This window comes from Eleutherodactylus coqui, chromosome 7 (genome assembly GCF_035609145.1).
Source record: "Eleutherodactylus coqui strain aEleCoq1 chromosome 7, aEleCoq1.hap1, whole genome shotgun sequence".
NCBI classification, from domain to species: domain Eukaryota; kingdom Metazoa; phylum Chordata; class Amphibia; order Anura; family Eleutherodactylidae; genus Eleutherodactylus; species Eleutherodactylus coqui.
This window is the reverse complement of record NC_089843.1, coordinates 83,421,124-83,446,607: the sequence shown is the minus strand read 5'-3', so window position 1 is coordinate 83,446,607 and position 25,484 is coordinate 83,421,124. Positions and strand designations below refer to the sequence as shown.

The 25,484-nt window shown below is 41.8% G+C and overlaps 1 protein-coding gene across 1 annotated transcript in view; it reads left to right on the top strand.

Annotated features, from left to right (window-relative positions):
• The first annotated feature begins 471 nt into the window (after nt 1-471).
• STX18 (syntaxin 18) overlaps nt 472-25,484 on the top strand; it is a 144,601-nt gene continuing 119,588 nt past the window's right edge. The window contains exon 1 of the mRNA XM_066573291.1: nt 472-655. Within this exon, the coding sequence (XP_066429388.1) occupies nt 509-655 (147 nt within the window). The 5' untranslated portion in view covers nt 472-508. The remainder of the gene's footprint in view (nt 656-25,484) is intronic.

Below are 25,484 nucleotides of genomic sequence, written 5' to 3'. Positions count from 1 at the left end.
GAGATGAGGACGCCAGCAATGGAACAGGTAAGTGAATAACTTCTGTATGGCTCATAATTAATGCACGATGTATATTACAAAGTGCATTAATATGGCCATACAGAAGTGTATAACCCCACTTGCTATCGCGGGACAACCCCTTTAATGGGTTCAGGGGCTAATTCATTGTTCTTGCGCCTCCAAAAATTAATAGCTTAGATGAGATATTAAGATATTATACACATAAACTGATATAAGGGTGTAATATATATATATATATATATATATATATATATATATATATATATATATATATATATATATATATATATATAATCTACTCTAAACTATCTATGATTAGTCTTGCTGGATCGTCACCATGGTAACAGTGTAATATCACCCTTTCACCCTGCGCAGCGCACCTACAGCAGCCGCGGACTCTCTGTGCGGCGGAACGTTTACGTCAGCACTCCTGTGGTAGCCGGAAGTATATCGTAGCTGCACAAGATGATGACGCGGCGCTGTCAAGATGGCAGCTGACATCACTCTGTTATTTAGAGCCAGTGTGAAAACAGTAAAGACCCGGAATAAAGCGCTAGGAGTATCCCTGCCGGAGACTGACATCCTGAAGAAGAGTCGCCCGCGGGGAGAGTTTACCGGGAAGGCCCGGGATGTGGTGAGTGACGCGTTTACAACTCCAGCTGTTAGAACTGAACTACATATCCCATCATGCCTTGCTCGCATCGGCTGAGAATTCTTGTTCTTTGGTGTGTAATCCACGGCGGTCCATCTGCTGTAAAGCATGCTGGTAGTTGTAGTTTTACAACAGCTGGAATCTGAAGAACAGTGAGTTTGCAGTAATAGTCTGATGATGACTCTGAATGTGACTTGTGGCTCTCACTGGACTGTAATAGCTTACAGCTCGGTGCTCTAAATGGGTAGTGTCTGCAAGAGGTTGTCTGCTACTCTCACCATATCATTAGAGCTATTTAAACATCTATCAAGTTCCATAAAATTGTCACCCACCTCCCCCTCAACACACACACACCCAAAATAAAAATTTGCATGTGGCCCCTGGGAGTAAAGGTCCTTTTTTTACATAGGCCGTTGGATTCTGAAACGCGTGAATAGGGGTGCGCTGGAGATCGCCGCGGCCATTCATCTGATGTCACTGTTCAACTTCTATGAACTGTTCGGCGTTCAGTCGCTGGCAGCGTTTACACGGAAGGCTTATGGTTCAGATTCCTGCTGTCCAGCGACATTGTGGATGCTCCTCGTTCCATGTAAGAGGGCCGTGCGGACGCCTTCACACAGGCGGAGAGTGCTGCGGAAAATCTGAGGCCAAATCCACCCTGACGGGTCCAATCACCGGCCGTATGTGTAAGGCGCTGAGTGGATTATGCAGCGTCTTGCCGCTATGTCAGCCGGCTAGTGCTGCGTAGGGCAGCGGATCTCACGCATGCAGCCTGTCTCGTAGCGGCGTTTGCATGTACAATGTATTGTGTATGTGCATTTAACCCTTTCCATTCCAATTTTGGATTCAGGGTTTTCTAAAAGGCTTTCTCTTTTTGCTGTCATACAACAGTGCCATCTGCTGGCTAAAGCCAGTGTGTGTGTGCCAGAGAATTAGACGGTAAGAATACCCTGTCGGACGTCTTCTGACACTGGAGCTGTACAAGCCTCAATCAGAATGTAGGAAGATGTCAGATAGTGAATTGGAAAGGGTTAATACACACCCCACAGAGAACAATAGGGCGGTATGTGTGTAATATGCAGTAAAATACAACATGCCGCGTTCTTCTTTATATGCAATAAAAACCCGCTATCGTGCCTGGATCAATGAACCGTCTGACGCAACTACCTGCTTATTACCGGGAGATCGTATTCCTGTGAATGAGCCCCAAATGGCTCAAACTTTGCTGCGGGTTTCAATCTTTTGCTTTACAAAGGCTGCATCTGCTGTATAAATTGAGATGCGACTGGTTCGGAATCTCCGGTGTGTTTCACGTACGCGGCGGGCTCCGCAGGAGATTTGTATTCCACGTGGGAGAGATTTATTTTAGAAAATGCAAGTTCCATAGAGTTTTCAAACTGCGTGAAGGCGCAGCGAGAGCAAAAAGACCAAGATTTATGTGGGAGTATTAACCAAAGCTTCACAATCTCGTGCTGCGCCACTTTTCATGCGAGTGCAATGTGGTGTGTGTTTTGTTTTTTGCGCAGATTATTATGGGGGGGAAAAAAGAATCTGAAAATGTGTGCGGAGATTAACATTGAAAACAGTCGGCTCTTCACTGCCCTGCATCACACTTACCCATGTAAGACACCCTTCGGGGCTCCTCCTCCACATGGGCATAAGCGTGTTTGGGTTGTGTAAAATCCCTTGCACCCGTTTATTTCGCCTGCTCCTTAGGTTTTCATGCACGCAGATACATTACTTATTAGCGCATGTAAAAAGGAGAAAAAAAAGTTCGCCGCAGGGCCCATGTATTTACCGCACGCTTGCGCTGGCCGACTTGCTGCCATAGCCTACTGTGGCACATAATACGCACCGAAATAGGAAATGACGCGTATTTATTTATTTTTTAATTTGATCGAACGCTTTCTGAAAGAATACGCTCATGTGAATGAACTCATGGAAATCGATGCATTCTAATTAGGGATGAGCGAGTATACTCGCTAAGGCACTACTCGCTCGAGTAATGTGCCTTAGCCGAGTATCTCCCTGCTCGTCCCGAAAGATTCGGGGGCCGCCGCAGCTGACAGGTGCGTTGCGGCGGGTAAGAACGGGCGGGAGAGAGGGAGAGATCTCCCCGCTCTCCCCTGCAGCTCCCCGCCCCGCGGCGGCACCCGAATCTTTCGGGACGAGCGGGGAGGTACTCGGCTAAGGCACATTACTCGAGCGAGTATACTCGCTCATCCCTAATTCTAATCACTAAATATTACTTGCGCAAAGAATTGTTCATGTAATACACGCCACAAACTGTCAAATATGTACATGCATGGTATACAGATCTCTTTTTCTCTTCCATCAGATATGTATTTACTACTTTGGAAGCCCATTTAAAATGTTTTCGCATGTTTCTGAGCAATTTAGGATACTTGGTAATACGTTTTTTTTAAAACCCTAAAATACATATTGTTGTATATTTTACAATAACTTCTATGAATGGCATTGACAATGAAATAACTTTATATAATGTCGTAGTTTAAGGTTACATTCATACATGGCGATTTTCTGCAATGGGAAGTCCACATCAAGTTGTGTATTTTGCCACTGATTAGGGAAGAGCGAGTTTACTCGCTAAAGGCAATTGCTCGAGCGAGCATTGCCTTTAGCGAGTATCTCCCCCGCTCGAGACTGAAAGTTCGGGTGCCGGCGTGGGGGAGCGGTGAGTAGCGGCAGTCAGCAGGAGGGAGCGGGGGGGAGAGAGGGAGAGAGAGATCTCCCCTCCATTCTGCCCCGCTCTCCCCCCGCAGCTCCCTGCCCGCTGCCAGCACCCAAACCTTCCGTCTCGAGCGGGCAGGTACTCGATAAAGGCAATGCTCGCTCGAGCAATTGCCTTTAGGGAGTATACTCGCTCATCTCTACCACTGATGCAGATTATGATGTGGATTTGCAGCAACTTCACCCCTTTATTTGAAAGGGTGAAATCAGCTGCGGAAGCATCTCAAAATCTGCATAAAATGATGTGGATTTCGGTGCGGATCTGCATCACAATCTGCTATGTATAAACACAGCCTTATAAGCTTTACTTCTACACAAAATTAATAAAAACGTACCCTACACTATATAGAATTAGCTATACTACTACAGTAACTAAGTAGTATAGGTGGTTATAATATCGGGGGTTAACCTGTGATGCTTCCAGATTTTCTCTACTCTCATCTGACATTGACGGGAGATCCGGGAGAGGGAGGCTTTTACAGTGCGGGAATGCTGGGAAGGTTTAGTACAACAATGCTTCCCAGTCAGTGCTATGAGTGGCTGTCACTCTGATGACTTCATCGGAACCTGAACCTATCAGGTCCCAGTGACTGCACCTGAACCTCAGGCGGTCAATAACAGTCTGTATTGTGTGTTTCACGCGCCCAGAGAACTCAATCGCCCACAGAGCGAAATGAGCAAAAATTGACTTGGTTGCCGCACAAGAGGGCAGGTGGCACCAACGTACAGCAGGTGGATTGCGAAGTCGTTAAAAAGGCTTTATGTAAATAAAGCTAACTCACTTTGAGGGCTTATTCACACGGATCTATTCTCAGTCAGTGTGCTGTCCATCTATTGTGGCCAGTACAGGAACTTATTACAGCCTATGAGGCGATACACACACAAGGGTTTTTTTTCGGCAGATGAGAATAGGGCTGATCCCTCTGCACTGTGACAGCCCTTCAGATATTTGTAGACGGCTATTAAGTCTCCTCTCGGCCTTCTTTTTTGCAAGCTAAACATTCCCAGATCCTTTAAGTGTTCCTCATGGAACATGATTTGCAGACCGCTCACCATCTTGGTAACTCTTCTCTGAACTTGTCCAGTTTGTCTATGTCTTTTTTAAGGTGGGGTACCCAGAACTGGACACAGTATTCCAGATGAGGTCTGACTAAGGAAGAGTAGAGGGGGATAATTACCTCACGTGGTCTCGACTCTATGCTTCTCTTAATATATCCCAGAATTGTGTTTGCCTCTTTGGCTGCTGCATCACATTGTTGACTCATGTTCAGTTTATAATCTATTAGTATACTTAACTTTTTTTCACATGTGCTACTGCTTAGCCCAATTCCTCCCATTCTATGCACATTACTAAACCACCATTGAGAAATAAATGGACGTCACATAAGTCTGTAGCTGTCTGCTGTGGTTCCTGAGTAATTCAATAACTACTATCTGCAATCTCAAACCTTTTCATGGCATAGTAATAAACCTCAGGATGTAAGTTATCAACCTTACAGTTAGTTGCTAAAAGTCTCATTAGTTTGACTTTTTCTCTTTATAACGGTTGGCGACCCAGCCAGTGAGATGGTCCGTTTCTGTGTTCTTGTGTGACCAATCATATTACTCTGTCTGTGAATAGACCAGTGTGTACGGCTTTGTGTTTCAAATTATACGTCTAGTAGGTTCTTTATTAAATATAAGATTGTTTGGCTTTGATGTGCCGGGATCTGATACATTTCTCCTTTTTGAGACCCCCCCCCCCCCCCCCTTCCCTCATTTCAGCTACTTAAAGGGGTACTAACTTTTCAGACCACTTCTGCTCATGTAATTAGCCTGTGTGCGTCTCATCAATCTTGTAATATACTTTTTATTAACAATCTTGTTGTTTTACCACTGTAAGTCAAGCATGCAGTGTCCACTAGGGGTCTCTCTTCCCGCCCAGCGCACTATGCTGTTTCCATAACTTTAGGTGTTACAGAATCGGCCTACCTCTGGACTACGATGTTTCCATGGCTCTCCTTCATTTCTATGGGAGCTTCACAAACAGCCCCTCGCTTGAAGCGCTTTGCTCTTTTCCGACAAGTGGTTGTAAATGGAGGCCGGTTTTCCCCATCTAGGCCCTGAAAAGCCAAGATGGGAACTCCCCTTTAAACTATGATTATGCCGGTGCTGCTAAAGCTGTCATTTTTGACCATGGAAATCCTATCTCAGCAATAGGGAGGGGGGGAAAGTATAGAAAGTATTTTAATATTTTCTTGATTACTGGTAAATGTTGCAATTATAACTTCATATTACCTTTTTTTTTTTTTTTTTCTGACTGATTGTGTAGAAATTCAACTTAGTGGGAACCCGCTATGTTCTAGAGCAAGATGAGCTGATTAGTATATTTTTTTTGTGGCATTGACACCTCCGCTTGTAGGTTTAGGAGTTCAGTGGACGGTGCAGCTCGGTGATGGCAGTTTTTTGAGCCAAAGTCAGAAGTGGGTCGGCAGGAAGGAGGAGTGATGTCTTTTCTTTGTACTTATTATTCTTTGTTTTTATTTTATAATCCACTTCTGGCTTTGACCCAAAGCTGCAAGAGCGGTTTCCAAGAAATGCCGTCCGTGAAGTAACCCTAAATGAATAATTTATAACTTCTACTGAAGTTTTTCCCACAAATATTAATCCTCTCAGCGCCTCCAGCCCTATAACACGGTTGCCTTATTTAAAAAAAAAAAAAAAAAAAAAAATTAAGTTTTACGATTTGCTTCTAACTTCCTGAAACTCTCCCAATTTCCTTTTTTTTTTTTTTTTTCCTTTTTAAATTTACTAGACGTACGAGCAAAGATCATTGAAATGAAGAACATCATGAGGCAACAGTAGCGCCAGATTCCAAAAATGACTGACTTAAAAAATTCTTGGTGTCGTCGTTTTTTTTAATGTCTGGAGACCAAAACCTCACATTTGTGCTAAAGAAATGTAATCTGGTCCTGTGGAATGTCACAGCCCTCCGTTAATGTTCTTGAATGAAGCAGTTTTTTGTACCATGGTATAAAGTAATTCCACTTAAGGTGCCCACAGAAGGCATCCAGTTCGGGAGTACAGAATAGTCCGAGATGATTTTTGTCTTACTGAAGCTCGAATACATATTTAATTGCCAGATGTTTAGTTCTTCCACTTGATTTGTACAATTGTATATGGAGTTGGGTGAGGTTTCCCAATCTAATGGCTAATCCAGACTCGGACTCTAAAAGAAAAACTACTAGGAATTTTCAGATCTTTCTTACTGCTTATTCACGAGAGATGTTGGTGTCCTAAAGTGACCTTTGGTAGACAGGAGAGGCATCTGATACAGCATCAGGCACAGAAGGCTTTGTAGTTAGATACTGTGGCACCCAAGGGGCAAGGCTTTGGGGGGCAAGTCCCTGTTGTAATCAGCAAGGATTCAGAAAATAAAGGGCTAATATACATAAAGGGCTGCTGACGTCACATTTATAACTTACATTTAGAGTATATGTACATTAAAAGAATGCAATTTTAAGCATGTACTTTTTTTGGCATATGTATTAATCAGACATGTAGTTTCATACTATTTTTTTTTTTTTTATTTTTAGGTTTAAAAAAAAAACAACAAAAAAAAAAAACTACTGCCCACACACACTACAATGCTGTCATAGCAGCCCAGTAATCAGAGACTATAAGAATTATATATTAAAATATCTAAAACATGGGAAACCCATTTCTGTACTTTAGTTTTAAAATGAGTATATTTACCCTAAAAGAACTAGAAATTTAAAAAAATAATAATGTTTTGACTTTTTGGACACATTACAAAAACAAGGGGGGGGGGGGGGGAGTATAATAAAAATCTATTAAAATAGTCTGATAACCCAAGAGAAGAAAAAATAATTATATAATCTCCATAAAACTATCACATGCGTAAAGGCATCGAAAAGCCCCTGCTCCTCTGGGGTTTAGGAGAAAATTTTTAGGTTTAAAAAAAAAAAAAAAAAAAAAAAAAAAAAATTCTCCTAAACACCAGAGGAGCAGGGGCTTTTCGATGCCTTTACGCATGTGATAGTTTTATGGAGATTATATAATTATTTTTTTTTCTCTTGGGTTATCAGACTATTTTAATAGATTTTTATTATACTTTCCCCCCCCCCCTTGTTTTTGTAATGTGTCCAAAAAGTCAAAACATTATTATTATTTAAAATTTCTAGTTCTTTTAGTGTAAATATACGCATTTTAAAACTAAAGTACAGAAATGGGTTTCCCATGTTTTAGATATTTTAATATATAATTCTTATAGTCTCTGATTACTGGGCTGCTATGACAGCATTGTAGTGTGTGTGGGCAGTAGTTTTTTTTGTTTTTTTTTCTTTTATATATCTGTATTCTACGGTAGTTATTTTAAACCTCTGTCCTCCATGGCGTTATATTAGACTCTGGGGGACGGTCACACTGTCATTTATTTTTGTAGTTTTCGCTGTAACTGTGCCATCCATAGGAGCCCCAGTGACAGGGGTTAACATTCCCCTGTAGTGACAATAGTCACTGGCAGGGTTGGTTCTGGTTCAGCTCTGCCTTGCCAGGGGGAATCACAGACCTTTACAGGAAACTGCACCGCCTCTTCCTCTGTTCTCTGCATAGCACTGGTTGAGTGCTATGTAGTCGGCAGAAGAGAAGGTAGAAGCAGTTATAAACCACTTCTGTCTTCTCCTCTGGGTTGTTGACAGCTGCACCCCCGACCTCCTTCTGCTAGACTGCAGGAGCTTTAATTCCCCGCCGTATTTTTCAATCAGACGGGATTAAAGCCCAGGACCAAGCGCCTAATATTTACAGTGCTTTGTCTTAAACACTTTAAGGTATTTGAAAACCGAAACTTGTATGAAAGCGTCCAGCCTTAGGTTTCCATATTTTTCCTATGAACTACAATGTAAAGAAAGTATATGTAAAATATACTTTTTTTTTTTTTTTTTTTTAATTTCTCTTAAAATTGTGTAACCAATTATAGTCAAAGGGTACATCAAGTAATACATTTTATCCTTTTCAATTGGAAAAAAGTAGTTGTTAGACGGATGACTAAACTATGACGTGGACAGGCTCTTATCTAATGTGTATAAGATATACAGGGTTGGGCTGCTTTCACACCTGTTAGGGCTTAGTTCAGGGTTTCTGTCGCTCTGCTTTGTTTTTGGAGGAGAGAAACAAATAAAACCAAGGGCCCTTTTACATGGAATGATTATCGTTCAGTTTAAGGGGTTTTCCATATAATTGGTGATAATGGGAAATGCGGTATACATTAAAAAAATAAATGCCTCCTGCCACCATTGCCACGCTCCGGTTTGGGTTGGTTACTCGCGTGACTGCTGCAGCTAATGGAAGATTTTAACACTGACATCACTGATAACGTCCCGTAAAACTGCCGGGGGCTTCTACATTAGAAGCCCACTTGATAGCTTTATGGGACGTCCGAGTTTTCTCAACCGACTATGTTGCCTGTCAGATGCCGTGGCGCTGGACTGCGAAAATGGTGAGTATATTTATTTAATGTAATTTTGGACAGAGATCCCGAAGCTTTCCAAATAACTCAGAAAACCCCCTTTAATCATTGGATTGGGCAAAACTGAGCAATAATCGTTCAGTGTAAGCACGCCCAACGACTGAATGACTAATGTTAATTTGTTCTTTAATCGGTTGTCCTTCAGTTTATGCAGATCCTAAAATCAAATGACTATCGGCCCATGGAAACAGGCTGTTTGCATCCATGAACGACTGCCTGTTTACTCTAAATGGAAGCAGGTGGCCGGAAGATATCTCCATTATATCCTACCCCCATTCATTCATTGAGCAATTATCACTCCTGTGTGAAAGCAATCATTTAAAAGTACCTTAAAGGCCCTTTTACATGCAACTATTCTCACTCAAAATTAGTTCAAATGGCTAAAAGTGAGTGATAATTATGTGTAAAAGCAGGCATTTTTTTTGTTCATCACTGACTTTTAGTCTGCATGAAAATCATTGTTTGGCTGTTCGCTGTTTTTTTTTTTTTTTTTTTTCTTTTTTCCGCTTGGTTTTAGTAATTCTCAGGGAGGGGTTATCGTTTGGCAGGGCGTACTTACTTGCGTCCAAAAAGTCACAGCGATTGGCTGTCGGGACAACAAAGCAACAATTTTTACATGTCCTCCTAGTGCTCCACCATTGGCTTGTAAATCATTGGCCATTCTGAAGTAAAGAAGCTACAAGGAGCATTCGCCATTTTTTACTTTGCATACCAGTTTCTCGCCATCTACATTGCGGATTTATTTTTGGGCGCCAGCTGGTTTCGCTATTTTTTCCGACTAAAGTTCTGTGATTGTAAACTCTTCAAATGTCAATTCACAAAACTCCTTTTCTTTTTACTCAAACCGACCGCCTACTGATTCTTTCATAATGCCAGTTCAGAGAACGCCCAACTTTTTTTTCCCATGGCTAATGCACACTACCACCTATCAAACAATCGTCCACTTATCTTTACATGTAAACGCTACCCAGCATCACACCGAACGGCTGAAATGCCCAGACACCACATCCATTTCTAGCGATAATCATTAGGTTTAAACGCTCATCTTTAAAAGCAAAGCCATTGCTCATTTTCGGCCGTTTAAACAAATTTTGCGCAGTGATCGTTGCATGTAAAAGAGCCTTAACGCTACTCTTTAAAATTGGATATTAATACAATAAACAGTCATTTCCATTATGGCTTGGTGTAGCTCTCAGATGTCATGGAAAAATACTGAGCAGCAACGTGGGATAAGACTAGTAAAATATTATGTTCTCCGGACAGTCCTACCTCTCAGCCATCAGAAATGTGTCTAAAGTATCCAAGACCCTACAGTGTGTGGATTAGCTGGATAATTTGTTTTTGCGAAGACCCGTTGTGAGACGTGGCCTTCTTCACTACTGGAACAAGAGTGCGTTTCATGGAGGATATAGATGGCTTCCTGCCTCCTAATTCTCCAGCGTAAAACAAGATGTGATGTGAAATAGTCTGACAAATTCGAACATACTGTAAAGGATTGTTGTGAAACCGAATGAGTTTGATGGTCTTCGCTGCCGCACAGATCCTCTTTCATCCATGTCATTAACCAAGTACATCATATGACTTTGACGATTAAATTGGGTCATTCATATAATGTTATCGGCTACGTAGTTAATTGTCTGGTTTTGCACAGATCTTCTTGACACAAGTGAATGTATTTCAGAAGCTGAAGACCAAGCTCACCATTCATGAGCTCCTCATAAACGACCCTTCAGATGTCTTTAAAGATCATGATTTGCCGGTCCGGCCAACAAATATTTCACTGTTTATGTTTATTTAGACGCAAAGTTTATATTTCATTTTGGATTCACTGATGACTTTTTTTAGCTGCAGCTTTGATTGGAGAAAGTTTCTGGAGAATGGAAGACAAACATCTGAAGATTCTCGCCCCTCGTCGGTACAGAGCAGGTTACGTACATGTCTTCATACATCAGTGGATCTTGATGAAAATCAGTATCGCCCCTCTACAGCTAAAGCAAAGGCATCTAATCCAGTCAATTGGTACCCTGCTCTGTACTGACAACAGTCAAGAACCCCGAAACAGTCTAGAGATGAGTGTCCCTTCCTTTTGAAGGAATCGGGTTGTTGGCTCTCCTCCAATAGGACAAAAGTAACTTGCTTATGGCCGCCTGCACATGGGCAGATTTGCATTGCAGAATGTGGAGTTAGCGTCCCCCTCCGGATTCCACAGCAAATAATGCCCATAGCATGCGATTGAAAAACTCTTTTTCCTCTACACAAGTGGAAATCATGTTCTATTTTTGTGTGGGTGGCTTATATGTAGCCAGTGGAAGCCGTCTAATCCACGGCCCTACCACAATGACATTGCGGAAAGGTTGCAGATTCCACATCATTGCTAGGTGATGATGCAAGAAAAGCAGAGGTTAAAAAAATCTGTCCTGCGCATGTTCGATGGCTTGCCGTTCAGAGCATCTGCAGTACAGAGAAGATAAAAGAAAGCCAGCTATGGATGCCGGCTGGGCACGGGGTCGATTTCCACTGCGGGATTCTGCATGCAGAATCTGACCCGCCCGTGGGCAGCCGGCCTATGTTGTAAGATTTTGTAAAACTTGGGGGGGCCGCACAATTGTAAGAAAATCGGGCAATTTTTTATTTTTTTTTCTTGATGTGAGTGAAAATGGATGATTATAAAAGCAATGCATTTCAGTGGTTTCAGTCTCATTTGCGATGTTTTTACTCCTGCAATGCTGCGTGGGAAAAAAAGGCAGCATGTCCATTCTATTTGCGATATCGTCGACCCCCGTTGACAGCAATGGGAGAACCTTGTGCTCCTTTGCCACTGCTGTGGGATGAAGGGAACACCCGCAGGGATATTAGGCTGTTTTTCACATGAAAACGGCTCGCATCCAGGGGTCTCAAGGATTGCGAGGGCGATATCTGGCTGGTACTCATGGCCTGCTATCACTCTCACCAGTGTGCAGGGGACCTTAGGCAAGCATATCATCTGGCCAAAAATTCTCGTCTGGATATCTCATTTGCCAACATGCATTTTTAACGCATGATTCAAAAACTCCTTGCATCACTCCTGTCAAATTGTGATCCTCGGGAGTATCTCGCTTGCATGCACATCGCCCAACATGCGAGTACCATGTGAAGGCTTTTAAGTTTTCATTGAACACAATGGGCAAGGTGTTCCTCAGGAACGTCCAGATAGGTCATGTCACGATTGCTCATGAATATGACCCAATTCAAAAGAACGGGGTTCATATTTGTGCATTTTACAACGCACAATCTTGCGCTATTTTCACGGTCGTGTTAAAGCGGCCTAAGAATCATGTTTTGCTCTTATTGGAGCATGAGGTATATTAGAGGAGAGTCCCAATATTTTGAACAAGAGTGCGTTTCATGGAAGATCTAGATGGCTTCCTGTCTCCTAATTCTCCAGCGTTAAACAAGATGTGATGTTAAATGGTTTGACCAATTTTTGCATACTAAAAAGGATTGTTATAATTGGACAAATTATTGTACAATTACGGCGACCACTAGACCACACCAGGAGACAATGGGGCAGACTTACTTAGACTGTCTAATGGTTACAGTGCCAACTTGGACTAGTCCATCTCAAAATGTAACAGTTGATCAGTGGCTCAGGCTTGTGCATCTTTAGACCCTTCTACCTAGATTTGTACCACTGTATTAGTTCCCCTTAGTAGTTGACGACAATTTTTTGACACCATTTTGGTGTAGTTTTCGGACAAGATGGTGCCTTTAGTTCTTGCCAGGCTCTTTCTGCAAATGCGGTGGAAGAGTGTCTAAAACACTTTTATAAATATGGTGTATAGCGTGTAACGTACAGCTTGTCAATAGTATGTTAGCCAAGCAGAGAACTTCCTCCCATTGATGTGAATAGCAAGATAAAAGCCACTAGCCACAAATTTCTAGACTCATTTCCTCTTGCCCCTTGGGATCGGGTGTGTGTTGGTGTGTGTGTGTGTTGGTGTTGCGTGGTTTGCCCCTAAGGCACTTCCACGGGGCTTTGAACGATAATCGGCCTGTGAAAATGTATGCAGAGACCGAAAGACTGGATGACTTGTCAACCGAACAACTAGTCGTTCAATGTAGTCAGCAGTCTGAACGGTTGCCGCTTACAGTGAATGGAAGCGGCGGGGGAGAGCAGGGAGAGAACCCTTGCAGGCCACGCACTGAGCGATCCAGCAATTTTTGCTCCTGTTTAACGGCACTAGAGCGAGTATACACAGGGACAAGTGTCGGGGATTGTTTTTCAACACTCATCCTGTGTAAATGGGCCTTTACACAGTTGTCTGCCCTCTGGGGAATCCTATTGTAGATTCTTTGACAATGCTTTTATTAAAGGAGTGCAATACGATCTAAATTCTAAAAACGTGACCTGTTTAGATCTTGAGGCCTGGAGTTGGGAAATTTTCTTGATTACAATGCAAAACTTCAGTGTCATCCTAGTTGTGTTTTTTATTTATTTTTTATTTTTCCTAATAAAGAAAAAACTAGAATGAGAATTGTTTTGTGATTTACAATGTCTTTTCAGGTGGAAGCTGCCATGGCGATCTGGGTCTGGTATCTCCCACTCAAGGCAAATGGCTGTTTTTGCCTTAGTTATCCCACTTGGGTTTGATTTTGTGCAATAACCCCTTTTTTAAAGGCTTATTAATTTTGTATAAAAACTTCCTAAACGGCCATAAACTGTAATGTACATACAACAACGGAGGGTATACTTGATACAAGCTCTTGAAACTGAAGTCCCCTGGCAGTCCAGATACTGCTATGTAAACACTGAGCACTGGTGTTGTCCATGTCCATAGGATGCGAGATTGCAGCAGTCACACGACTTATCCATGTGACCATTTCCTTGGGCTCTCCCTGTCTGGATCCACTTTGGCGCAAGTTCTGAGCAGTAACCAGATTGGCACAGATACAGGACTTTCTAGTCCCTACATTATTTATGATCAAATGTCTCCTTTAATTCAAAGTGTCATAAAGCTTTGTTTAAATCTCTACACGACGTCAAAAACCTAATAGTAGGACCGTGCACGTCTAAGATCGGGAAAGTACATTCGAGCCCCACTGGGGACAGGGACTGATATATAATGGCTTCTAGACACCACTGAGGTATATGTTGGCACAGTATAAGTACCATGAAGAAATACCGCTGACAGAGAAGTTATGCCTCAACAGGCATAAAACCAGTGCTCTGAAATTGGAGTACCCCCTTTCCAGTAGTTGTAGGACTCCTGTTCCATTCGGGCTTGTGTTTGGGATCTACAAGCTATTATCTTCCATGCAAAACGTAGATTAACGAAAATTAACCTTACGTACAAATGGCCCGATGCTTTTGTGAATGTAACCATCATGTAATATACAGGGTAACCAGGGTCCATTACAGGAGGTATACTTTGGAAATTGCTTAGGAACGGAGCTAGTAATTGCAAACTTGGAATGTCCTGTACGTAATTAAGTTGCGGTTGGGGGGTGGGCTGGGACTGAAGCTATGATTTCTTTTTTTTTTTCTTCTTCTAAACATGCTAGAATAACATTTCTTTATACTTAACAGTTTCTTATAGAAAGCCGATCCTCTCACGAGGCATTGATTAAAGGTAGAACAACAAGTAAGGGGGGGAAAAAAGATTAAATTAAAACTTCACTTAGAACGCTGACAGTGGAGCCTTAATATAGAGCAGATGTGGCCTCTGATCAGATAATCTACTTTTCCGAGACAACTTGCAAAGTTTTTTAAGTGACAGCTACAAATTTTTGATTACAGCTAATTTGAAAATGTCATTTAGTCAGTTGTTCCCTCATCCTGTAAATTTCATCTTGGTCTAATTACATCTTGACGCAAGGCATTGAAGCCCCTGCCATCTTGGCGGGTAGATTTCATCTGTGGTTCTCCATCCACCGATTGTGTTAAATGGGAAAAGAGGTGACACGCACATTGGCAAATTACGATCTTCTTGAACCGATTACATGTACGTGAGAGAGCTTTTTACGAAGGCAGCATTTTAGTGGAGCATTACTAGTAAACTGTATTATTGCTGGGGTTACTGGTGTGGTTTTGCATAGGGTTGGATTTTAGTTTCTCAGACCGCTGTACTCTAAAGCTACGGGCTTTAGAATGCCAAATGGCACCATCGGCTTGAGTTTTGGTCATTTAACAGGTCTGCTTTGAGAATTAGGCCTCTGGCATACGAACGTAGTCATTCGTGGACGGCACACGGACCCATTACAGTCTATGGCAAAAACGCAGCGTGTCCTATCTTGGTGCGTTCTACTAGGAAACTGCATATTTACACACAAAATCAATGGGATTTCGTTAATTTATTTCCTCATGTGTCTAAATATGTTGTCTAAGCGGGTAATAAAAATGCTGATGGGCAGAAACACACAGGGTAATGGCCTATTTTGGTCCATGAATACATTAGATAATTGAGCCTCTGTGTGTGTATAATGACATATATACAAAAAAAATTCATAATTACCCTTATTGGCCTATGATCTAACATATATGGGGGGCTGCCTCACCATCCACTCATCCGCAAGACAATTTCGCAGCCATAAGCGGCAGTAAACGGGGTCACCACCGGTTCTAGAGCTGTAAAAACTAAGAGGGGGGAGACCCACTAACTCCCGCAGCATTTTACGCTTTCGGTTGTGTGAGCTCAGCCTTAGGTCCGTTCCAGCTAGTTGTACAATGACTGGCATCTACGTGCCTTATTATGACCTCAATACCAGTATCCCATATGGCTGTGCCAAATCAAACTTTGACATTTTGAAATCTTCTGATCATTACTGAATTGATGAGGATGTCCTGTCCCATAGAAGCACACAAGATCCGTTTAGTGATCATGATATTACAGAAAAAGTAATCGTAAAGCTAGACTAACTTCTAGATCATATCTACAACTTTTCGGTTTATATACACTACAGGGTCTTTATAAACCTGCTCTGTGTTTTTTTTTTTTGTTCCTAGATAACAAAAACGTTGCCAAAAAAACATTTCAGTCATCTGTGCCCCTTCTGCTACAAACCCATATTTGTATCTGCCTTGACAGCCGCTGCCTGGCACTAATTACTAAAGTTCTGTTAACTGTCCACCAATATCCCCAGTTTTACCCAGTATCTTAGCGTTTAAAGTAACTACCTAGATTGACCCGATGTTTGCTACGCGTACATAAAATGTTTGGAAAATTTGGTTGTAAATATTTTAAGCTGAGGATTCGGCTTGATCTGGTCGCCGTCCACTGCCTGGTCTTCCACGGTTTGGGGACATGCCAACAGTCTAATGGTACGCACTTGATATGAACGTCGCTCAGCAACGCTTGACTCTCCCTAGTGGCGCTGTTAGCTGAAGCACAACCGTGCCGCTAGACTTGACATAGGAACTTTGACCTTGCCTGACCTTGTATCAAACTCAAATTTTATGATTTTACGGTGGTGGTGAGAACGTCCCAAATCTAATGACGCCAAAATCATCCAGTAAAGGTCATGCGAAGGGGTCTAAGTGTGGTGCACGAAAAAGCCCGTAGGCTCTTTTATATTGGATGTATTTTCTTGTCCAAAATGTATACCCTAACAAAGTCTGTGCTCTTCATATGTGTCCATGCTGTACACTAGATGCACCTAGGATGTCATAGGATCACTGAAACTTGGCATCCTTGTGTCAAAACTTTCGGGTAAGAATTCTAATCTTTAGTGGTCTTTTTACCTCTTAATATTCAGCCTGGCTCCATATCATTTGTAAGTGACCTACAAAATATTGTTTGTACAGTAAATTTAAATTACGCTCCTGCTTTCGACCTTCTCCATACTTGGTCTTTATTGACTTGAATTGTCCGTACCTTAAATTCCAACAAGTAGCTAGTATAAGTCTAAAACTTTGCCGGTAACCTCAAATAGTTTTTGGTTTTTGTTTTTTTTTTTTTTTTCCACTCTTCTGTACAATAAATGTAAATTTGAAATAGTGTAGAATGCACTTTTTTTTTTTTTTATGGAATTTATATTTTTGTTTTATTAGATTTTGTGTAATCAAATTTATTGTTCTAGTCCAGCACATTGAAGCTTGCTATTATTTCCCCATGTAATTGTATAATACTGTTGTAGATGGAGCTTAATAAATCTGTTTTAATAAGTGACGTACACCGAAATGTCTTACCCGTGACTCAGGCTACGCTCCAGGAAAATGGTATAATGATGTAAATGCGTTCTTCATTTACATCTAATTCAAGTAGCCCAAGGTTTAATCCTTAGAACAATATTTGCTGTCGTTTTGTGTTGAAAGCTGCAAAGTGAAGACTCCGTCGTGCTAAATGTACTCGTTACATGGAGATGAGAATTTATGTCAGTGTTGCGTTATTGTGTTTTTTTTTTTTGTTTTTTTGAATCCCTGCTCAATCCGTTTAGCGCAGTGTACATGCTGATGGCGCCATGTGATTTTCTTACTGTACACAACCTATTTCATAACTGCTGCGATGGCACTATGGTTTACTTATTTACACTAGTTAATTAGCCTATGTCTATGTATGTAGGCATGTAGTAAATGTACAGCATAAAGCAAAATTGTAAAAAATATTATCGTTTTTATATTGTTTGTATGCATATTTGCGAATTAGTGTTCAGAAATAAACTACTGGTAATTTCCCAGTGCAAATGGGTCTTCAAATTCAGTGTAAGATTTATAAGTAAACTTAATAAAAATTTGTATTTTCCTGTCAAAAATCTATAATGGCTCAATAATATAAAGCAAAAGCTGTGTTTTTTTTTTTGTTTTTTTTTTACTTTAAAAAAATCATAATCCTCTTATTTTTCTGTTTTTTTTTTTTTTTTTTTTCTCAATGTATTGTAATGTGCCATATAATATATTAAAAAACTGGAAAAACATAATCTCGTCATCTTGGGGTGGGGGATATTTTTACCACTTTATTCCATGGGTCAGTACGATTACCACAATAACAAACTTATTTAGTGTGCTTTGTACTTCTCTCTTTTTTTTTTTTTTTTCTTGGAGTCAGGATGACTAATGGGTATACTGTATGCGCTTTTGTTTATTTTTTTTTTTTCCTGGGCAGTGACCATTTATTTATTTTTTTTCCCCACGATACCTCCGTTGCACTCACAGCGGAAGCATCGCGGGACGGACGGCTTCCATTGACTTCAATGGAAGCCGTCCGTACGATTTAACTCACAAACTAGAACATGCTGCGATTCTTGAACCCCCCCCCCCCCCCCCCGCGAGCAGTAAAAACGCAGCTGATTTCTGCTCGTGGCCAAGGGAGAATGTTTGTTTGTTTGTTTTACCATTGCATGTCTATGGACGGACCTTGCCACAGAATTTGCGGTGAGAATCCGTCCGTGGGCATTAGCCCTTAAACAGAAGTAGTAGAATCAAATATGGTTTTATTTTTGTTTTGTCTTTGACTATTTTATTACGAATACAGCAAAAGGTGTTTGTTTTGTTTTTACACTCTTCTCCTCCCCCCACCCCCTGTGGCTATTTTAAATTATTCAGTCCCCATGGGGGATTTAAACTTGCAATCATTTGACTGCTTACATCATATACTGCAATACTTCAGCGTTGCAGTATATGGCATTTCTGCCAACATTCTATTAAGACAAGCCACAAACCTGTCTAAGACATGGCAACCCTGCGGGCCTTCAGAAGCCCTGGACTGCCATGACAAACAGCACCTTGCAATCTCATTATGAGTGAACTCGACTGGACCATTGAACACCTATTGGGGCATTTCAATTACACTGTCTGAATTGATAGTGGAATTTTAAAATGTGAATCCGGTGTATTTGGTGCGGCATCGCCTCCTGCTCCATTCAAACCGTACTACTTTAGGCTTCTTTCACATGAGCGCATATCAGCCGGACGTTTTCACGGCCGTCCGATATACGCTACGTTGGGGGAGAAAAAAAACTGGTGAACGGTCGCACGAATCAAACGTTTGTGCGCCCGTTCATATGGCAAATGCGCCGAGCTCACCAGGCCATCGCCCATTTACCCTCCCTCCCCATCGCAGGCTCACCTCTCATCCCTTCCCGCTCGTTCTGTGCAATGGGAGGGGGCAGGCCAGAGGTAAGCGCCATACCATCCCGCCTTCGCCCATTGATGGCTATGGACAAGGGACGGGGAGAGGCCACGTCCATAGCCATCAATGGGAGAAGGCAGGGTGGACTGGTGCTTAGCTCCGCCCCACCCCTCCCATTGCACAGAACGATCCGGGAGGAGAAGAGAGGTGAGCCTGCACATAGGGAGGGGAGGGAGAAGGGGGGGGGGGCGGGAGAACAGATGGAGGGAGTTTAGCAACCATGCTGCTAAACTCCCTTCCAAATACGGCCGCTGCCATGAGCTCCCATAGGAGCTCATGCAGCGGCCGACGTATTCTGGCCCAAAAGATAGTCCTGGAACTTTTGGGCCCAGTGCTATATTAGCCTGGCATTTTTACGTCTCAGAAATATGCCCATGTGATCTGATGCATTGGAATCCAATGCATCAGATCACAACGTATATCAGCCGGTCATGAAAACTCTAGCCGATATGCGCTCATGTGAAAGAAGCCTTAGGGTTAAGGGGTTAAGATTTGGGCTGTGGTACCATGGCAAAACTTTGTGGTTTTGAAGAAACTCTCCAGCATAGTGAATATGGCCTGACGTTCTCCTGCCTGCGCTTGTCTAGCAAAAACTAACAAACGGGAATAAAACTTGCAGTGCTGCAATCACGGAATTCTAGCTTTGCCATGCCAGTGGGTGTCCTCTAAAGTGTCAACCATTAATTAAGAAAACATGTGCGGCGGAGCCCTAAATCCAGACCATTATTGCGTTGTCCTGACCTGTCAATCACTATGCAAGGGCGATTATCCAAGATGCACTATTGAAGCCTAATAGTCATGTTTCATTGGAGGCAAGTGTTAAGAACATCAGAAGGACCCTAGGTGGGGGGTATTATGAGCACGTGGTGCAGACTAATCTTTGAAACCCATGAACCCTTTTTTTTTTTTTTTTTTTTTTTTTTTTTTTAAGTCCTGTTTAATAATTGTCAATGTCATTGCTTGCCCTTTTGTATGGTCTTTACATCTTTTAGCACAAAGCCCCCAGAAAGGGATACTGACCGTCTGTATAAGTAGTTCCTTTTAATGTCTTTAAGTGTGTTTTGTTAAACATTATGGTATGTATCTTGCTTTCTTTTCATTGTCCTCAGGGTATTAGTAGGTACTTGACTCCGGCTCTCAATCACCACAACTCTGGACTCTCAAATCATTTTTAAGATTAAAAAATATTGGATTTTCAGCTTTGTTTCCTTTTTTTTTTTTTTTTTTTTTTTTTTTTTTTTTTTTTAGTTAACAGTACAGACGTCTGCCTCAGATCCGTGAGCCTAAGTTAAAAAGGACTGTCTAATACAGACAAGCCTGTCCATATCCCTTATTAGCGCTTATGGGATAGTATACAGTCCCCTGTTCAGGACACTTTGAGCTGTCCTTGCATTATATGGTCGTGGTCAACCATTCATATAAATGAGTGCCATATAATACTACCCTTCCCCTGCAATTGTGAGAGCGCATCGGGTGCAGGCTCGGAGTCTTTCCCCTTCAGCTGGAGAGACTGCTATTATGTGATCAAAGTGGGGGATCACTCTGGTTCTGCAACTGGGAGGGACAGGGCCAACTCTTTTTGTCGCCACGGTGCCCCGGCCACATCCGTGGGCAGGGCATTAGGGATTCCTGTCCCTATTCTGTCCTGACTGGTTTGGAAACTGAGCCCTGTTGTATCTACTGTATAGAAGCTTTGTACATATGTAGTAAAGGACCCAGGAGTTGTCATTGCTGCCAAAACCGATAACTTTAATAATTGGACAAATCTCTATGGCAACACAATTCCTGGTTCTCATGTCTGGGTTTCTTACTTTCAACCGTTGATTAGGTCGGTAACCATGAGCTTGTTTCCCTGTAATGGGCTCGTTCTACAGTCTTTCTTAACGATTTTTCTCCCATGAATTGAGCTCTACTTGGCTCTTACCCAAGAAATGGGGTGCTCAGTCCTCTAAGACTTCTGTGCAGGCCAGAATAGTCAAACTGAGAGGAGAGGGGAAAGGGACAGCCGGGGGCTCAGAACGTTCTTGTCACAAATTCCAGGCAACGAGGACGTTGCGCCTGTAAAGCAAGGATGAGTGCAGCACGACAGGAGGTACTCCTAAAAACATGTCTGTCCTCCGGACAACAACCAGTGAACTTACCCTTCCGGTTTCTGGATCAAGCTTTTCCCACTCTGCGTGCCGCTCCTCGCTCCTGCCCCATTTTTAATGTCACAGTAGAACATGTCAATCTCAGTCAATGAGTAACAAGATAAATTATATTAAAGAATGAAAACATGGGAACAGTACAGGCCAACAACGGAGTACTCCACTTAGACAGCGGCCACTGTAGGGGCAAATGCCATGTCTGCCTCTGACAAAGTCAACTGTTGTGCTGGAAGCGAGATTCATGGCGATCCGTTTGGTGGTCTGTGTGGCATCTAAGACCCAAAGCGCCGCACTTGCTGACTCAAACAGGTAGAGCTACAAGAATCTCTCTAAGGACAATCTGCTGCAGGCATCCAGAGCGACAGCCATTGCCACCATGGCGCCTAATTGCAAACCGCTGTATATGGTGGGCCAATACCGATGAACCTAATGGGGCATATCAAAAGGGCTTGATGATATGAGTTATTTATTTTAAGGGCGTGCACACTCATTTCAGTAGTTATGCAATGGCATGTCACTGTAGTTTGTTCTATGCCATGGAAGTCAATGCATTGCAGTTCTGCCATCCGGAAACTCATCTGCCCTCTTGAAATGGTAATCTTTACAGGGCAAATCTGTTGTGGCCGAACAATCTGTGTTCTGCAGGCCTGTTTTGTGTAATCTATCATCATTTCCCGCATCTTATAAATGTTAACCGCTCGTATTCTAGAAGTCAATGAGCATCGTACATATTACAGTAGTAGTAACCAAGTCACCTAGGCGCTACTTGTTTGTGCCTAGCACTGACTGGGTTAATTGTCCAGTAATCTGAATCCCTTTATTGCAATTAGATTATTTTTCTTGGCCCCGTGGAGCCTTTGAAATGCCAGGACTCCTCGTGTTATCTGGGAGGCCGTCATGTTTTTGCTACTGAAATAATGGCATCCAGCTTGTAGTTTTACCCCTTTAATTCTCCCAGGTCACAAGGCTCATTAAATTGATCTTCGCAGGGATTAAAGCATTTACATGGTCAAGAAACCTATATGAAATCCCTGGAAACCCAAGCGGAGCTTGTGGTTACTCAGCTGTGTGATTTTCAGTTTTGTGCAAATCTGCCTTAATAAAAAGTCCATTATTTTTATTTTTTTTTCTTGGCTCTTTAGTAAAAAATAAAACGGCCAATTAACGTGTCTTTTTATAATCGTTTACTAATGAGCTTTAAAAAGCCTAAAGAGGCCTGCGTTTATTAGCTGCACCTCGCATGTATTCATCTCTTCATGAATATATTGCTTGATGGAAACAGTTTCCAATGTGTTGTTTAAACTAATCACAAAAAGTTCAGTAAATTAACTTGAAGTTTGTTTTTTTTTTAATGCAAAAAAAAAAACAAAACTATAAAAATATTTGCATTTTCACCTCTTAATTATCATTTTTTTTTGGTTTGTTTTTGTGTTCTATAGCTGTCACAGATGAATTTGGGGCAGGAAGAGTATGTGGGCTCCTTGCTGCCCAATAGCTAGTTAGTCATGCAGCTCCTCTTGCAGTAGGGTTCTCTAGTGACTCCTTCACGGATGTGCTAATCTTACTGGTGGATGGCAGCGCACAAGTCCCTTTAAGACTATAGGTACGCAAACCTCCTGGCTGCGTTTCCAAAAGTAATGACAGCTAAAGTTAAATTCTTCAACTCTGCCCCTAGACGTAGCTAAGGGGGCTGAAGCCTGGACTTGCCAATTAATTATAGTGCACATTGATTCATGCCACCACGTGAATTGTGTTTTTGTATTTCCTATTTTCTACTTCAAGAAACTCGAAGCAAAGTGCACTGAAAACTGCAGTACCCACAGAAAAGACCCTTGTGTGGCGCAGAGTGTTAAGGCAGCAGGAATGCATTTCTAAGCTCTCGCTCACGACCTGAAGGTTGTAGGTTCAATCCCCGCTTGGTTCAGGTAGCTGGCTCAAGATTGACTCGGCCTTCCATTCTTCCGAGGTCTGTAAGATAAGGAACCCAGCTTGCTGGGAGGTTAAAGATGACTGGGCAATGGCAAACCACCCCCAAAAAACAATGTGCCGTCACCCTAGTAGTCAGTCATGACTCGGTGCTTGCCTTAATTGTATAATTTTAGGTTATTGACATTGTCCTGTGATATGATGAGCATTATTGATCACACTAATTTAAAGGGGGATGGGCAATAATTTTTTTTTAATTGGCACAACCCCTTTAAAGTTGATGTCAAAATCCTTAGGTCTGAGTGAAGACTTGTGATAAGACTTAGGCCTCTGTCACATTAATGTATTTAGGCCTGTGTGCTGTCTGTGGTAATCCGTGGATCCTATTGTAGGGCTGTAAGAATATGCAGACTGGTAGTCCATGTGAAATAACTTATTGCATATCCTATTTCGAATCCATGACATGGCCAAGAAATCGAACATGCTAATGCATGTCAATGTGCTGCCTGTCTGTAAATTGGATGTGTCCGATGTCAGTTGTGCCCAGGCCTCTCAGGCGCAACTTGTACACATGGGAAGTGTGTCGGAGGCCGAAGAATAAGTTTACACAGGACAACTGTCATTTGGATAGTCTCTGGAAATGGTCCCTACAACAGATTGTTGGCATGTGATCATTAGTGTTTGTTTTTTGTGTGCTCTTGCACAGATCATTTTCGCAGTCCCTGAAGCACACTCCTTCCTACAAAGACAACGATTGCCTATTTACACCAGATAACTAATCGGTGACACCTAAACCACCCTGTCCCATACACCTTCATTCTCAGACGGGAGTAATCCACAGCTAGACACCCCTGGTTGCAGTTTATCATCCCTTGACAATATTAGAGACTCAAGCAGTCTAGAATTCCTAGAAATCTACCATTCATGTTAGATGGTTTCTGCATCAGCTGATGTTAATGTGGCCACTTTTAAAGTTTAGTGGCTCACTTTATCATCTGCTCTGTTGAGGATACCACAAAAATATTTATACTTCTAGTACCATAGGATTAGGTTTCTCCAAGTTGTCCTCCAGTGCCTATAAATGGTAACGGGTGACTTGAAATGGCTAAGAATGCAATTTTGGACCCAAACAAGTTTTTTGTTTTCTCTTTAAAGGCTGAATTTGTGTGGCTTGTATGCTTTCCTGAAGGTTAGTTGGTAATACATTAGAAATGTTAATTGGTTGGCGGTCTTGCCGATAATTGGGGAAAATAGTCTGCTCTAGTCAAGTCGAAATTAATGTTTTAATAGTTACTATAATTGCTTGCTTCAGCAGTAAGGCCTGCCATATACGCATTTGATTAAAGTTGACCAAACCCATTATTTTCAGTGAGATCGGCCAACCATTTCTTTGCAGAAAGCCCAAGAGCCCACTGATGATTCAGAGATCAGGAGAATGATCGACATGCTCAATCTTTACCCATGTTGCATGTCTGAAAGTAGCTTGTCCCCCTCTCTCTTCTGATGTAATCCTGGACGCTTAGCTGATCCAGTTCATTATCTATAGAAGAGTGTTCAACCAGTAAGTCTGACAAATGTATAGTAAGTTTTTTTTAAGGCCCTTTTTTGTATTTTTACTTTTTGCCCACTTAAACGTTGAACCGGTTGATTGTACATTTGATAGGGAACATTTTTGTCACAAAGGATAAATTTACAGTAGTTTTGGCATAGAACAATGTAAACAGTGTTTAAACTATATATTCTGGTGGGATCAGGACAGTGTAACACTTTACATCTGATAGTCATCTGTTCGGTATTTCACAAGCTCTTTTCTCTTCTGCGGCATGGATTGTTCGGAATGTAACATACCTTTTTTACAACTATTTTGATATGGGTTATTAAGTGAAGTTGGGCAACCTACTTCACTTCAGGAGCTGGTTCTATCAATCCAGGAGCGAATATTTGACATTTCTAGTTGTTCTGCAATTCATAAAGTTGGGTACCAACAGCAAATTCCTTGTCCCATTTTTCTAGAGCCCCCAGCAGTTAGCCCTGATATTAAGCAGGATTATACGGTACACTGACTTTTACACTGTCAGGACTAGTCAAACACCAACAGGTAGCGTAACTTTTTGAATTGTTTTCTGTAGCTATCTAGGACTTTGAAAGAAGATGTAATTTTTTTTTAAAGATTTTATCCACTCTGATATGTTAATGTGGGTTGATATTACTGATCTGATCAAACATGTTGGCTCTAAGTGACAATTGTCATAATTGTATTTGAGCATTCATGCCCGCTTTGGCTGGGCTTCCATATGTCTAGCCATCCATTGTGGTTCTCCTCTAGCCCCCGATACAAGCCGTGTAGTTAGACATTG